The 15,709-nt window shown below is 38.1% G+C and overlaps 1 protein-coding gene across 1 annotated transcript in view; it reads right to left on the bottom strand.

Annotated features, from left to right (window-relative positions):
- The window catches only part of Slco6a1 (solute carrier organic anion transporter family member 6A1), a 62,947-nt gene extending 48,821 nt beyond the window's left edge, over positions 1–14,126 (bottom strand). Inside the window, exons 1-3 of the mRNA XM_023707558.1 lie at positions 13,760–14,126; positions 1,871–2,131; positions 365–553 (exon numbers count right to left, since the gene is read on the bottom strand). Coding sequence (XP_023563326.1) covers positions 365–553; positions 1,871–2,131; positions 13,760–14,126 — 817 coding nt within the window. The remainder of the gene's footprint in view (positions 1–364; positions 554–1,870; positions 2,132–13,759) is intronic.
- Between the last annotated feature and the right edge of the window lie 1,583 nt (positions 14,127–15,709).

Here is a 15,709-nt window from a genome sequence, read left to right as displayed (position 1 = left end):
AAAAAGTATTTTGTCTACTGCTCTACATATTGTCAGTGGCATTCATATGCATGTCAGATAACTTATGTAAAATTCCCAATTTCAAGTGACATATTTAGGGCATCAGGTGTGACTTTTGTTTCGGTGCAACTGAGGATTAAACTCAGGGCTTTATACATGCTTTGTAAGCACTGTACACAATCTACAACTCAGGCACATATTCAGTCTCCAGCATGATTTTGCAGGTATACACGCAAGTTACATATGACAGTGTTATCACAAGCCCAGTAGTTAGTACATGACATCTGTTAAAATATACATTGCAAATTATAGAATGGATGAAAATTCAAAATAGGTATGCAATATTGGCCAGGGAAGAACTTGCCTAAATAGATGCCAGATGAGTGTGTGGGCACATTGTCATCAAGGAAGGTTATCCCGAGGATATAGAGAGGCATTCCTGCTATCCCCTGAGCTATCTGTCCAAGAGTGAAAAAAGTTATGTATTTTGCTTGAAATGATGATTTGCTTCTCAGGCAGGTTGAAGATTGAACCTTTGTCATGCTGCAAATATCTTTTGAAAAGATAATAGTTTTATTTTTGTCAATAGAATTAAAAAGTTAAATATACAACAAACATGCAATAGTCTTTATCAAATACTTTCCTTCTACAAGCTGTTACCACTATAATACTTTTGTCTTTAGATAATATTTCATTGATGTTTAATTATGTCCAATAAGTAAGCATCTTATTCTCTAAAAATACCATTATATGATAATATTTTTGAAGCTACTGGAAGATACATGTATTATAAACTAAAACATAAATATGTGAGACCTTTGCAAATATAGGTGGCAGATATTTTCTCCCTAGTGTAAGAACCTGAAAAAGTAAATAAAATCTGAAAGGCACAATAGATACTGTGACAAACAAAGAAACTATTCAAAGGGAGGGCACAACTAGGATGAGGGAAAGGAGAACAGGAAGAAAGAAGGAAGGAAATATATGTATATATACAAAATAGCTTAAGTAATTGTATTAACTTCTCCTTTCAATAGACCAGTAGAAATCAGCAGTACCTTTCTACTGGTCTATTGAAAGGAGAAGCTAGTGCTTAATTTTCTTGTCTTCTTTTTAATTTTTTTGACCAATTGTGCATGCTTATATCTGGTAATGTGAGCAACTAGCTTGAAGATAACATCGTGCAATATAACAACCATTGTTGAACTCCTGTCATCACTTTTAGGGAAATTCTGCATCTTTTCTCATGGTTTTTCTAAGCTATTCTTTTCTCTCAAAACAAAAAACCCTTTAGAATAGAAGAATGAAACAAAAAATAAAGCAATGTTATTTTACGACCTGTACTTCTCATCCAATGCAAAACAGAAGAGTTAGGTGAAGAACGCCTCCACATCTGGAGTATCATGCAATGCATGCAAAATTGTTGGGGTGAAAGATCACTTTGAGAAGAAAATTAGCACCTGAAGTGGACAGACATAAATTTACTGTAGGGCTCATCAGCTGTCCAGGTGTAGATGTAGAAAAGGCAGAGTTGAGTCAATATGTTCATAGTGTAGGGACAGAGAAACCAGGTAAGGGGAATAATTAAAGCATCTTATGGAAGACGAAAGTAAACACCAACATTCGTAAATTCATACCACATGTGAAAATGAGAAATAAATTCAAGGAGTAATTATTCCAAAACATCCTTTTCTTTCCTCCATAGGCCTATATGGTCATGCTACATATATTCACTAATTATAGCAGTCAATAAACTTCATTATAAAAATAATGAGTACACAACAGGTATCACAGTGTGTTTTACATTTCTTGAGCCAATAATTTACGTGAATATTCCTTTGATGTATCACAGATTATTTGAAACTCTTACCTTCAGGTTTTATCTCTATTTTATAATCTTTAGTACCGAAGTACGGAAAAGCAAGTAAAAGTGATCCAAATCCTACCAAAAAGGAGGCAAATGCAATCCATTTGGTTCTGTTTCCACTACCTCCGTAGTATGCTATAAACAATGCCACCAGGCAAGAAGAAATATCGTAACTGAGGGTCAGTGCTGATTTCTCAGTGGTTGTCAGAACATGGTCTTGTTCAAAATCATTATTACTCATGACAGTAAGACCAAACACAATACCTAAGGTGTGAAAAGAAAAAAAAAGATAATAATATGGATCTTGGAGACAAAATATATCGTTATAATCATTTTGAAGCAAATCTTAATTTATACTAATTTTATTGTTGATTATTCTAAATCTTTACAACCCATTCACACATAGTGATTTCATGAATTTCTTTTCTAAAGCTTCATAAATTTTGACTTCTACTAAATATTTGCTAATTAATTTCTTTTCAGGAGGATGTAAAATTATTTATTAAAATTTCAGCTACACAGCACAAAAATATAAAAACTAACGCACAACTTTATAAAATGAGAAAAGTGAAACAATTCTCACAACAATTGTTCACCTCAGTAGTTTTAGCTCCCAGCACCCAAAGGTTATTTGTTGTTCTTAAATAAGTATCAAGATTAAAAATGAATTCATCTATTTTCTACTTTGTGGTATTGATATATAGTGAAAAGAATGTAAGTGCTGTAGAAAAAATAAAGGTGGATGAGACAAACCAAAAACAATGACATGGGGGAAAGGTCTTTAATATTGCTCATAGAAGGAAATCAAATATTACACCAATAATAATTCATCGTTATAAGCAGGGAAGCCATAGTATTTGTGCTAATTAAGTTTTTGAAGTCATTTTCAAATAATCTGAGTAATTTAATGAAGATTTTTAAAATGTTTTTTAGTAGTACATGTTTGTAGTATATGATGTTTGTATTCCTCGTGTGAAGTGAGTGCAGGTACATGGCACATGCCTTTTTTCTTTTTGTTCCATTCCTTTTTTCTTAATTCCTTCTTCGTCCCTGCTCCCTCCCTTTCCTCCATCTTTTCTCCTTTGAGAAAGACCTATCTCCCTACTTTCTATTATCTATCTTTTGCTTTGCTCTGTATTTATACTTTGGTTCTTTTCATAGAAGATCAATGATGCAACATTGAAACTTGTGTGTCTGATTTATTTCACTGAACATTATGATTTCAAAGGGCAGGAGAGGCTTTGGAGAAGAGAAATCCTTTTCCGCTGTTGGTGGACAGTAAACTAGTACAAGCACTAGGGAAATTAGTGGGGAGTCTCCTTAAAAACCTGAAGTCAAGAATTCCATGTAGGTATCTTCCTGGAAGAGTTAAAAAATACCCAGTGATATATACATACTCATCATAATGGTTGATATATTGTGCCAACTGGAGAAGTTTAGAAATTTAAGAAAGCAACTCAGGAGGGAGCCAGGATTCTTTCTTTGTAAACATCCTGAGCCTGTGCAAAAGGAAGGCATGAGCAGGCTGTGAGTGCTACACCCACCCAAGGGCAGGAAGCCTGCCTACAATTTAAGGGGGGAAAAGAGGCCTGCTTTCCCACTGTATGCTCTTCTTGCTGTTGCTGTCTTCTGTCACCTTGAACTGTTGCCCTCTGCCATGTGCTATCCTGCTTTGGAGCCAGTAGATTGTAGACTGATACCTCCACAAACTGTGAGCTAAATTTCTTCCTTAATTTTTGACATTGGCTATATTGTCTCAGCAACAAGACAAAAATAACCAAGGCACCCATGTTCACAAGCATATTCCTAATAGCTAAATCTTGAGACAGCCTGTATGAAGGCTAGTTGTTGCTGTAACATCTCTCTTAGTATTGGGCTGTATTTCAGTGTGTTATATTTCAATTATAAAAAACGTATGTAATCTCAGTTTATGTACTACCTAGAAATAGAAATAAAATATTAACTACAAGCTGCTGTACATGGTTTCGGGGTAAATCCTGAGGGGATTTGACTGACCTTGTCAAATACAAAAGTTGCATTTTTAGTTATAAAGGTCACTTTAACTTGGTCTTAGCTATCCAGCAGAAAAGTATAGCCACAAGGTATAAAAAGTAAAGCCATATTAATAGGCTGATCTGTAAAAGGCTCAATTCAACAACTTCTGACAATTGCTAGTTGTGCTGATAACCCACTACTATTATGGACTATTGGACTAAATCGGGTTATTTTGCTGAATTCAAGTACCTACAATATTTGAACTGACATTAAGTATGAAAAGGTCTTTTAAAGACTTCTCTAAGGGCCAGGGAGATGGCTCAGTGGACTAAGCACTTCCTTGGCAAGTGCAAGGGCCTGAGTTCAATCCTTGGTTCCGAAAAAAAAAAAAAAAAAGACTTCTCTAAATACAGGTTCTCTAACAGCAATGAAACACCCATCTCTGACAAAAATAAAACAAAAAAGGGGTTATAAATGAAGGACCATTTTGTAGTGCAAAAAAAAAATATATATATATATACATATATACACAAAATAAACAGAATAGATATATAGCTTCTTTCTCTTAATTCAATAAGAAGAAAGATTTGTACTAATATTGTTTAGACAAGATATCACGTCTGTATCTTGTACTCTGAATAAATACTAAAAAGACAACAATATGCAATGTATTAATTATTGTAACTGTCCTATAACCTGTTTTGAAACTGTCTCAGTGTTATGTCTTTCTCATTAAAATTTAATAAAAAATAGAAAAAATAGTAATTTTAAATAAAAAGAAATAAAATGTTATCATCGTAGTTGATGCCCAACATACGTTTCCAAATATATTACTGTCCTTCCTCTTCAAATCCAGTTACGTCAATCAGCTTTCCCGTCTCAAGGATACAGTACTCAATACCCACAACGCGTGCTAGTTTCAGTCATAGCAATCGCCACTGTTGATAAAATTCTCAATATCAGTCAGCTTCCTTCTTACTGGGAGTTAATAACTGATGCCCACAACTTAAAGGATGGGAGGCTTACATTGAAGGACAATTTCAGCAGATTCAGTCCATGAACAGGCGACTCGAAAGCAGAAGTATCATGGCAGCAGGACACAGCAGAGTACACCTACTTTGTCCATGGGGAGCCCAGAAAACAGAGCAGGGGAACAGTGCCCAAATACAGAGGCAAGGAATCACACGTACAAGTAATGCGCTGTCCTTATCCCCTGGCCTTCATGGCATTGCTGCGAGGCGCGATCTCTATGACCCACCCAGACACACAGCGTGCACGCCCTTCCCCCAGGAAGGTTCCCAAGTCACTCAAGTTGACAAAATTAAGCTTAACAGTCACACTAGGGTTCTCTATTTTGAATTGCCACTCCTGATCATTTTAAAGCTTGTTTTGGAAAATTATGTTCAATGCAAACAACATAAGGAATTGTTTTCTATGTTCTTCACCATTAAATAAATGGCAATGTGCATGCCTACCATTTAGCATAGTTAGGAAAAAATCATCACACTAAGTGTTTGAACAAAGAATAAATTGATATAGGGAATGGTTGCAAAAGTAAGACATTTATTTGAGTAACAAGGGAAATCATTACTAATTGTATAAAAGCTATTGGACCACAAGCCTCTGTCAGCCCTGCTACAGTTCAGAACTGCTATGAAAACCTTGGTTTGAGGAAGCCAGGGACCCACTCCCTTCCTAGTACTGTGAGAACCAGTCTAGTCACCTACTGCTCCTGCTGCCTGTGAAGCTGCCAGAGCCAGAAACCATGAGCATGGTGCCCCTGAATCACTCACTGTTGCCGCTGTTGAAATCACATTTACTCTCGAGTTTAAAGCCAGGAGCCTTCAATCATCTAGTAGTTCTCCTGCTGTCACAGCTCCACAGAGAGAAAAATAACTGAGTTTGCCTTCTGCCCCTTTTGCTGTCAACACTCCAGCCTCTCAGTGGCAGCACCTGAGTGAAAGCCAGCAGGAAGGGGACAGGCAAGGGCTCTCATAATACGGTTTACAGGCTGTCATGCCCACAGGACGGAGTTCAGAGGACAACACAAGAGTTTATGGCCAACAGACAAAAAATCTTCAGAGCTCATCCACCCTTCCAACTACTCAAGAAATCTTTTTACCCTTCACTCCCTATTTAAACATCCATGCCAAATAACAACACCAGCATGCTTTACCCTACCACATTTTAACTATATGCTTGCAAAGGTGTCTTCTTTGTCCCCAAGGAGACATATAACCCTATCAGTCAACATATTCATTGCACAAGACTAAGAAAATTTCATTTATTTATTTTTTTTCATTTAATAATGTTTTTATTTAATTAATGAAAGTTATTCAATGGTAATCGTTAAACAATTAAAAACATTACTTTGTGTTTAGCAGAACCAGGTGTTGCACTCAGGACCTTGCCCCCGCCAGGGAGGTTCTTATTCCACAGAGCCTTCTCACCGTCCCACCAAAATTAATTTTTTTTTATTTTTCAACAAATAATACACTGCATATATTCTTCTTAGTGGTTAATTGCTGTACAAGGTGCGGACTTGTGATCCTATTTACAAAAAAGCTACATATCAAAGTTAAATGCCAGTAATAAAGCAAATACATCATAGGCCTCATTAAATTTGTGAAAGAATTCTATGACTAATGAAACTACCAGCAATGTTGGTAGGCACTAGCTTAATAAATTAATACCATGAGGAGGCAAGAAATAGAAAACCTTGCTGCACTCAGGAGAAGAATTTTCTTCAACTCACTGAAGACACAGCAGCCAAGGAGGATACTGACCAAGACAAGAAAAAAGGCCTTTTATTAACCATGTCCAAGTCCAGAGAGGGAAGTACTAATCTGTCTTCTCATTGAAGCATATTCTATAATTTATGCACAAACTTAGAAGATTATCTACTATAAGTAAAGTATGAACACAAAAACAATGCAAAGAGACAAAGAATAAGAATATAAACACGTGTAAATAAAGATATAGGGGGTATTATATTCATGTGCATGTAGATAAAAGTAAATAACAGAAATTGCCTAGCTCTGTAATTTTTATTTCACCAAATTGTTATGAGACCACAGTTCTGTATTAGCAGCTTCTTTCTCTCCCCACTGAACCCTCTGCTCCCCCTTGATTCCACCTAACATACTGTACATGGGTTACTATCTCAAGGCCTTATCCTCGTCTTGTGGGACGGCATCCCAAACAGTTGATTGTGTCTGCTGGCTGCCATCCGATGCCCACAGGACATCAGACCACCCATTTCTGTTTTCTGAGATTTGTAGTGAGGACAGAGCTTGCTCGAGCATTAACCACCTGCTATGCTTCTTCAGACCCAAAAGCTACAACCCTTGTTGCATAGGTCCTGCTTCACCTTGGTCTTAACCATCCAGCAGAGAAACATACAAACGAAGTACAAGAAGTAAAGCCATGCTATTAGGTTGAGCTGTGGGGGACTCAGATCAATAATTTCTGACACTGCCAGTGAAGTGGAAGACCCAATACTATTATGGACTACTGGACTCTTTTAAAATATTTTGCTGAGTTCACACACCTATAATACTCAAATGATGGAACTAAACAAAAATGGGGATACAGATGAATGTCCATTTTGTATCTGTGTATTCAAAGTGGTTAGGATAGATATACAGCTACATTCTCTTAATTCAAGGAATAGAGGGATTTGTTCTAATAGTGTTTGTGAATGGGATATAATGTCTGCATCTTGTACAGCAAATAACCACTAGGAAGACAGTACGTAATATGTTGATTATTGGAACTGTCCTACCAATTTGATTGGAAAATGTCTCATTGGTATTTGTTTCCCAATAAAATTATGTAAAAAAATAAAATAAGTTCTGTGACTAGAAACAATGTGACGGTTTATATGGTATGATCACAGTGACACACAAAGCATTTATTAAGTCTAATTACGGCAGTGCTTGTAAAACCCTGATGTCCAAAGCAGATCCCACATCCAAAACGAATTTCTTTTTTTACTGAGGATACAACATTCCAATACAGCTTTGGGCGAGTTCATTTTAGGCATTTGATCCACATCAATCCATTTATCAGAAAAAGCTCTTCATATTGTCTCCAAAAGGAAACTTTACTACCAGTACATGTAGAAGAGGTACAAAGAAGAAAGGTTATTGCTAGCTGTCCTTTAGATTTAAGCATATGTCAAAATAAGAACTCCACTCATCGTGCATAATTTAACCACTGTGAGCAAAAGAATGGCACAGACTCTAGAAGTCCACAACTCAATCCAGCCCAGCTAGCTTAAGTAAACTTAACAGTACTGTCCAAAATGGAGTGAGAAGAACTGTAATGGGTAGAAGGTATAAAAAACATAAACTGGAACTATCCCAGGTAAAGCAAATATAGAAAGCCTATTTTAATATTAAGTTAAACAGGTTCTCTATACTGTCAGGGAATTACTTAAATGAGGCACAGGAGAACTTTATAAGGATAAAGAGTACAACCCTATCAAAATGATTATCACTGTACTCACTCAACTGCCAAGGGACTTGAATCAACTAAAGAAGAACATAAAAAAATATAAAGAGAAATACAGCCAAAGAAAGTTTAATATTAAAAACTTTATAAGTCAAGGAAGTAAAGAATAAGCAGAATTACTGAGAATGAAAATGCATCATCCTTCAGTTTAACATATATCTAACTTTTCAAATATTGCATTTTAAGATGTAAAATATTAAGATATACCTGAACATTTCCCTTTGATATAATGGTCAATCTGTTCATTAGGTTTCAAGTAATATTAAATTAAGTAATTCAATCCACCCATCCTGTTAAAAATGAAAGTGTCAAAAATATTTCTGTTTCTGTTTAGAGACATGTAGAAGTCACCTGAGCAACTAAAAGTTAAAGGGACAAGATCCCAGAAAATAAGACAGGGGCCAGTAAGATAGCTCAGTGGTCTAAAGCACCTGCTTAGGCAAGCTTAGGCAGGCCCAGCGGATCGCGAATTGATTCCTGGCACCCACCAGGGTGGGCTGAGCTGGCCAAAAAAGAAAGAAAATAAAAGAAACCCAGAGAGGTAAGCTTTACTTTAAGCACATGACTTCAGTCAATTTAGTTTAAACCAGTATGTCATCACTGCGTTCCATAGGTAGGCAATTTCATTCTGTAATTTGCATTAGTAATAAGGTCATTAATACACTAAAATCTTATCAAGACTCAGTGACCAGGGTTCGTTAGATCCCTGGCATGCCGGGCTGGCCCCGCCCCTGGGGCGGGCTGAGACGGCGATTGAGACAGCGTGGTGGCACGCGCCTGTGATCCCAGCTCTTGGGAGGCTGACCACAGGTGACTCACTACGAGTCCGATCTAAGTAGTGAGGCCCTGTAGGCCCTGTGGACCCTGTCCTAAACACAAAATAAATAAATAAATAAATAAATAAATAAATAAATAAATAAAATCTTATCAGAATCAAGATTTATCATGAACAGGTATAAATTCCCTAGGATAAATATGATCACTATATAATATCAGTAAAATAAATTTTTAAAAATCTAAACAGATAAGATAAAAATTCCAAATATCACATCTTTAAGGAATCATATCCTCTGTGAAAACATTTATCAGTTTGGGTTTAATAAGAAAATGAAAGTAAATCTTACAAGGCTAGAAAATGAGCATTTAAGACTGAAGGGTTACATTCCAATGTTGAGAGTGCTCCAGACACAGGTGATTCTGGAAGTCACATAAAAATTCAGAAGAGTCACAGTGAGTAGGACAGTGGCAACGACAATGAAGCTGAGAAATGAAGAAGTAAAGAGTCATTTTCACAGGAGCAATTCCTGCTGGTATTTTCCCTTCAAAAAATCATCAGGCTGGCGGGAAAGCTGGTTAATACATCATATTTGCAAGAATTTCAAGTCCAAACTGTTCCAGAATTGTTAATAATAGAAACTCACCTGCAGGACCTAAGGCAAACAAAATGATGAGCCCTTATAAAAATTAAAAATGGAGTTATATCCTGGGAGGATAGAATGATAAGGCAGAGGGGATACCTCCTATTGTACAAGAAACAAGAAAATAATAAAGGTTCAGGTCAAAATTAGTCTGAAGTCTAGCAGGAAAAGCATGAAAACTTTAGTCTTTATTTCCCACATCTAAGCGCAGTACAACTCACGTAGGCTCCCAAGAGAGTGGGCAGCCTTGCTTCTCTGGCTAGGCTACATGAGTGCAGCAGCCCTCCCCTTGTAAGGCTCCTATATTCCCTGCTGCTCTCCCAACAGCTGCTCCACATTGCTGGCAGCTCTTTCCTGGGGTGGACTCGACCACAGCTCCTGCTTTACTTTCAGAGACCCACATGCTGCCCTGTCGCTAAGCATTTACAGGGACACCAACACAGCAGTGCACTTCCTGGTCTCCCAAGATTCTCTTTTCAAATCTCAGTGGAAATTCCCACGAGGTCATAATTTTTTTATTCCACATGCTTGCAGCAGCATCCACCATCATCTGGACAATGCCAAGGTCTACCACCAGGACAAGTAATGGCACCCATTTGAATCACTCATGCAACAGCTTTTGAGTACCTTGCTGGCTAAACACAGAAAAATTGTCTAGGTTTTTTTTTTTTTTTTTTTTGGTGTGTGTGTGTGTGTGTGTGTGTGTGTGTGTGTGTGTGTGTGTTTTGAGCAAGCTAAGACACCCAAGGGCTTTTAAAAAAGTCTTTAACTGGCATGTCATGATAAGCAGCCCATATTCAGAAGACCAGACTGACAGGCACTCCAAGCATGAAACTACTATTACAGATCACCATCTTCAGTGCAGTTGCTTAGTACACAGGTATCAGTACATATAGTTAGTCAGGGTGAGAATCTTTCCAATTAACTGCTAGATTCAAAAATCAGTTGCTGCTGTGCTGTCTCTTGGGTAGATGACTGTTCAAAAAGAAGGGGGTGGTGAATGAAGGCAAGAGATAGGAAAAGGAATATTGTGGGACTGTGCTGCTTCAAGGTTGTATAGGGTGAGATTTTGGGACTTATGTGTAAACATAAGAAGTATACAATTTTTATGCCTTTTTTAAAAAATATATTCTAATTTTTAAATGTTTTTTCATCATATTCTATAGGGACTTAAAATTCAACATATCAATACTTGATGAAAAATACCTGTTCCATGTTATGCCTAAGATGTTTGATATTCAGAGAGATAGTGAGGTTAAGCTTAACAGCCTGGGTTGTATGGTAATAACAATAAGCTTGTCTTCTGGATGGTTAACAACCTAAGTTTGCAGACCAAAATTAGAGAAAAAGGAGGTCCACAAGGAAAGTCAACATTTTGGCCCTAGCCTTCCAAGGTCAATTAAGTCTCAGGTCATATGAGAACTTGCACTGTAATGTCATGTAACTCAGTAGTGTCCCAAATTTTCTGATCAAGGACATTATGGGGCCAAAGAGGAAAGTGATCAATGATGTAGAGTGTGCCTAAGGAGAGTCATATGGAGAGAAAACATTCTCTCAGACTTTCAAAGCGAGCTCATTGGCCAAGCAATGGCCGTGACTCATCCACATGGCTGACACTGACAAAGGTTCTACAATCTGAGTTACAGGATCTCAGGATAAATCCTAAGGGGATTTCACTGACCTTAACAGACCCAAAAGCTACAACTCTTGTTGCATAGGTCCTGCTTTACCTTGGTCTTAACCATCCAGCAGAAAAGTATAAAAACAAAATATAAGAAGTAAAGCCATGGTGTTATGTTGAGCTGTAGGGGACTCAGATCAACAATTTCTGACATTGCCAGTGAAGCGGAAGACCCAATACTATTATGGACTACTGAACTCTTTTAGAATATATTGCTGAGTTTACACACCTATAATATTTATTTGTTTTTTTATTTTTTGGCAGAACCAGGGATTGAACTCAGGCCCTTGAGCTTGCCAGGGAAATGCTTATTCCACTGAACCATCTCCCTGGCCCCATACACACCTGTAATATTTAAATGATGGAACTTAACAAAAAAAGGGGATACAGATGAATGTCCATTTTGTATCTGTGTATTCAAAGTGGTTAGGATAGATATATAGTTACATTCTCTTAATGAATAGAGGGATTTGTTCTAATGGTGTTTGTAAATAGGATATCAAGTCCACATCTTGTACAGCAATTAACCACTAGGAAGAATGTATGCAATGTGTTAATTATTGAAACTGTCCTACCAGTTTGGTTTGAAACTGTCTCATTGCCATTTGTTTCTCAATAAAATTATGGAAAAGAAAAAAAAAACAAAGAACTAAAAAAAAAAATAAAAAAGTCTTTAAAACAAAAATTTCTAGGTCTACCCCTTTTAGCTTGTAATGGCTACAGCCTTGTCAACTTCTGATTCCCTCCAGGAATCTTCCCTAATATTCTTGTGCAAAGCACTTGGGTTCTTTTTGTGGGCACTAATAACTAAACTTTCTTCCACCCAAGTACTAATGAGGCCTGACCCTGCTTAGACCCTCAGATCAGACGAGATTGGCCAGTGTTCAGGGTGGTATGGCCGCAGACAACCAAACCTTCTCTAGCAGCTCCTGCAAGCATGTTCTTTCCTGGCCAAAGTATAATATTTTCAATTCTCTTTTCTTATGCTCTTCTTACTCTCGATTCTCACTGTAAATTTAACTAAAACCACCAAATTATTTTCATGTTATTGTTGAAGAGCTATGCTTTCTTGAAATGTTCTCTATCATGTAAAGTTGATCCCTTGAAGCTATCAGGGTATTGGCAAAAGGCATCCAAATTAATTGCTACAGTATGGTAAAGAAAGCCTCTGGTCTATTGCCAAAAGAAACATCACTTTCATAAGAAATCTCATCAATACAACCTGCACTGTTCTCACTTGTGTTTGCTCATCTGTCTTTTGTGCTTGTACCACAATCATCTGCTTCAGTCATAGCAGTCTAAGCTTTATCGATTCTCTTCCTTCAACGCTTTGTAAATTCCTCCTGCACATCAATTTCAAAGGCTTTCCCACATCACAAGGGATATACTAACTATAAGGACCCCAAGGTGCCAGTTTCCTTGTGTTAATCGACTTTCCACCACTGCAACAAATATCAGAGAGGACTAATATGCAAAAACGTTCTTTCCAGAGGCTCCGACCCCTGATCCATTGGCCATATTGTTTTGAGGTTCCTGGTGACGTGGGCACCATGGTCATACATCTATGAATAGAACATGGAATAACAAGTAAAGAAGATGCTGAAGTCCCAGGGTACTCTTCAAGGGTATGTCCCCAAAGACTTGTATTCATTTATTTACTAAACAAATACTCAACTATATTGCTATCTATCAAAATTATACTGAACTATTAAGGCATAACTCAAATGACCTCCTCCAAAAACCTTCTAGGAAGCTCTCAAGACAAACTAATTACCACTTTATTACTTCCAAATGGTCCTTTTCACATGCAGCATTTTCTTACAGCTATTTACACATAGCATTTGGGAGCAAAAAAGGGGCAGGTCTGGCAAAGTTCTGTGCCATCAGTTTGAAGAAGCTAAGAAACTATCAGGATATTGTGAGGACTGATGTGCACTCTGGCCTAGTACTCAATTCATGGTCCATCTTTAGGCATGAAAGTCACGTTCTTCAAATAGTACAGGCAAAAAAGTAAATATCCTCACGTTTCCCTCTCTGGTCTAAACTTCTGGTTGACCTACCATTCTCCATCACCTCACAGGCGTGGGAATACCATCCAGGGTGTCTCAAACATGTGCACAGGAGCAGCAGCAATCTGAAGTTCAAACTTACTTATTTTCAACTTTATTTCTGCGTCCAAAAGATGGAATCCAACTTGGAGTTGGTACCCAAGGGAAGTTCAAGGACAGCCCTTTCCCTGGCTCTCTCACTAAGGGACCGCTCAACCGATCACCCTCCGCTCACCTTGAGATACCAGCAGAACGCAATAGAAAGCCATAAACCACCTGATGCTATTGAAACGCTGGCAACAGGGGATGACAAGACAGCCCAGGCCGCAGCGCTCTTCGGCGGAGTCTTGGGGTACCGCCTGGGGTGCCTTCTTGAGAGAGGGAAGCTTGGCTCTCTTCCTCCTCCGGGTGGCTCGAGTGAGCCTCAGCACTGCGGTGGGCAGCATTGTGAGGTAGGGGGGTTTCTTCTTGGAGGCCTTGGTCTCCCTCTCCTCCTCCTTAGCATCCTGGGCATTCACAGGCTTCGAAGTCCTGCGCCCCGACTCAGCTTCCGCCAGGCTTTCCTTCAGGGTCACCAGGCGCAGTGCTCGGCCTTGCGGCATGGCTGCGGTTGGGGCTGGGGCTGGGGCTGGGGCTGGGGAGGAGCGCAAGGGCGGTCAGAAGGGGGCTGCTAGGCCAGGCAGACCCGCGCAGGAGGGACCGTTGCCAGGAACAACTGCCGGGGCTCTTTTCCTTCTCTGATTCCACGCGGGGAAAGGGTACATAAAGCAGAATTAAAAAGTAAGAGCTCCATTCGGATAGCTTCCCCCCCACACACACACACATGGGAAGTAGTGGAGTAAAGGATTTCTTTCTTTATTTAATACTCCAAGGAAAGGGAAACGTGTAAAGTTGGGATCTTGAAATTGTCATTTCCCAGAATTACATTATTGTAGCATTTTTTTTCCCAATGAGACCATCTCCCTTGATACAAACTGAGATCTGTTGAAACACTAGAAAAAAATCAGAAGTGGAAAAGATACCTACAATACAAAGAAAAAAAAATTATTTTATTTTATTGAGAAAAAATATCAATGAGACAGTTTCAAAACTGATTAATGGGACAGTTTCAATAATTAATACATTGTACATTGTTATCTTCTTAGCAGTTATCCATAGTACAAGAAGCAGACAGAATATCCTGTCCACACACTATTAGTACAAATCTCATTGAATTAAGCAAAAGTAGCTGTGTATCTATCCTATTCTGCATATACAGATACAAAATGATCCTTCCTTTATATCTCCCTTTTTTGTTTAGTCTTGTCAGAAAGGGGTATTCCATTGGCATCTGAACACTATAGGTGCATGAATTCAGCAAAACAATCCAACACAGTCCAGGAGATCCACAATAGTAGTGGGTTATCCACAGAAGTTGTTGACTTGAGCCTTTTACAGTTCAGCATATTAATATGACTTTATATACCTCGTTTTTATTCTTTTATGCTGGATGGTTAAGACCAAGGTAAAGCAAGACCTGCATAACAAGAAATGTAACTCTTGTATCTGATAAGGTCAGTCAAGTACCCTCAGGATTTGTCCTGCAGCCCTCTACCTCAATTTGCAGATCTTTTATCAGTGTCAGCCATGTGGATGAGTCATGGCCATTGCTTGACCAATTTGCTCTCTGTGAAAGCCTGAGAGAATGTTTTCTCTCCATGTGACTCTCCTTAGGCACACTCTACGTCATCGATCACATTGCTCTGTGACCTCATAATCTCCTTGATCAGAAAATTTGGGACACAACTGAATTATATGATGTTACAGTACAGGTTCTCCTATGTCTTGAGTCTTCATTGACTTGAAAGGCTAGGGCCAAAATGTTGGCTGTCCTTGCAGCCCCTCTATTTCTCTAATTTTTGGTCTGCAAACTTAGATTGTTAACCCTCCAGAAGAGAAGCTTGTTATTGCCCCACAACATATGCAGTAGGGTTTAACTTCACTGTCTGTCTGAATATCAAACATCATAGGCATAACATGGAGCAGGTATTTTCCATCAAGTATTTATATGTTAAATATTAGGTCACTACAGAATATGGAGATAAAAATTTAAAAAATGAAAAATATTTTTAAAAAATATGAATAATAATTACATATGTTTACACAGAAATTTACAAAGAAAATTTTGGAAGAGCAACAGAAATGA

This window comes from Octodon degus, unplaced genomic scaffold (assembly GCF_000260255.1).
Source record: "Octodon degus isolate 3935 unplaced genomic scaffold, OctDeg1.0 scaffold00009, whole genome shotgun sequence".
In the NCBI taxonomy this organism is placed as follows: Eukaryota; Metazoa; Chordata; class Mammalia; order Rodentia; family Octodontidae; genus Octodon; species Octodon degus.
This window is presented reverse-complemented; position numbering and strand designations above follow the sequence as displayed.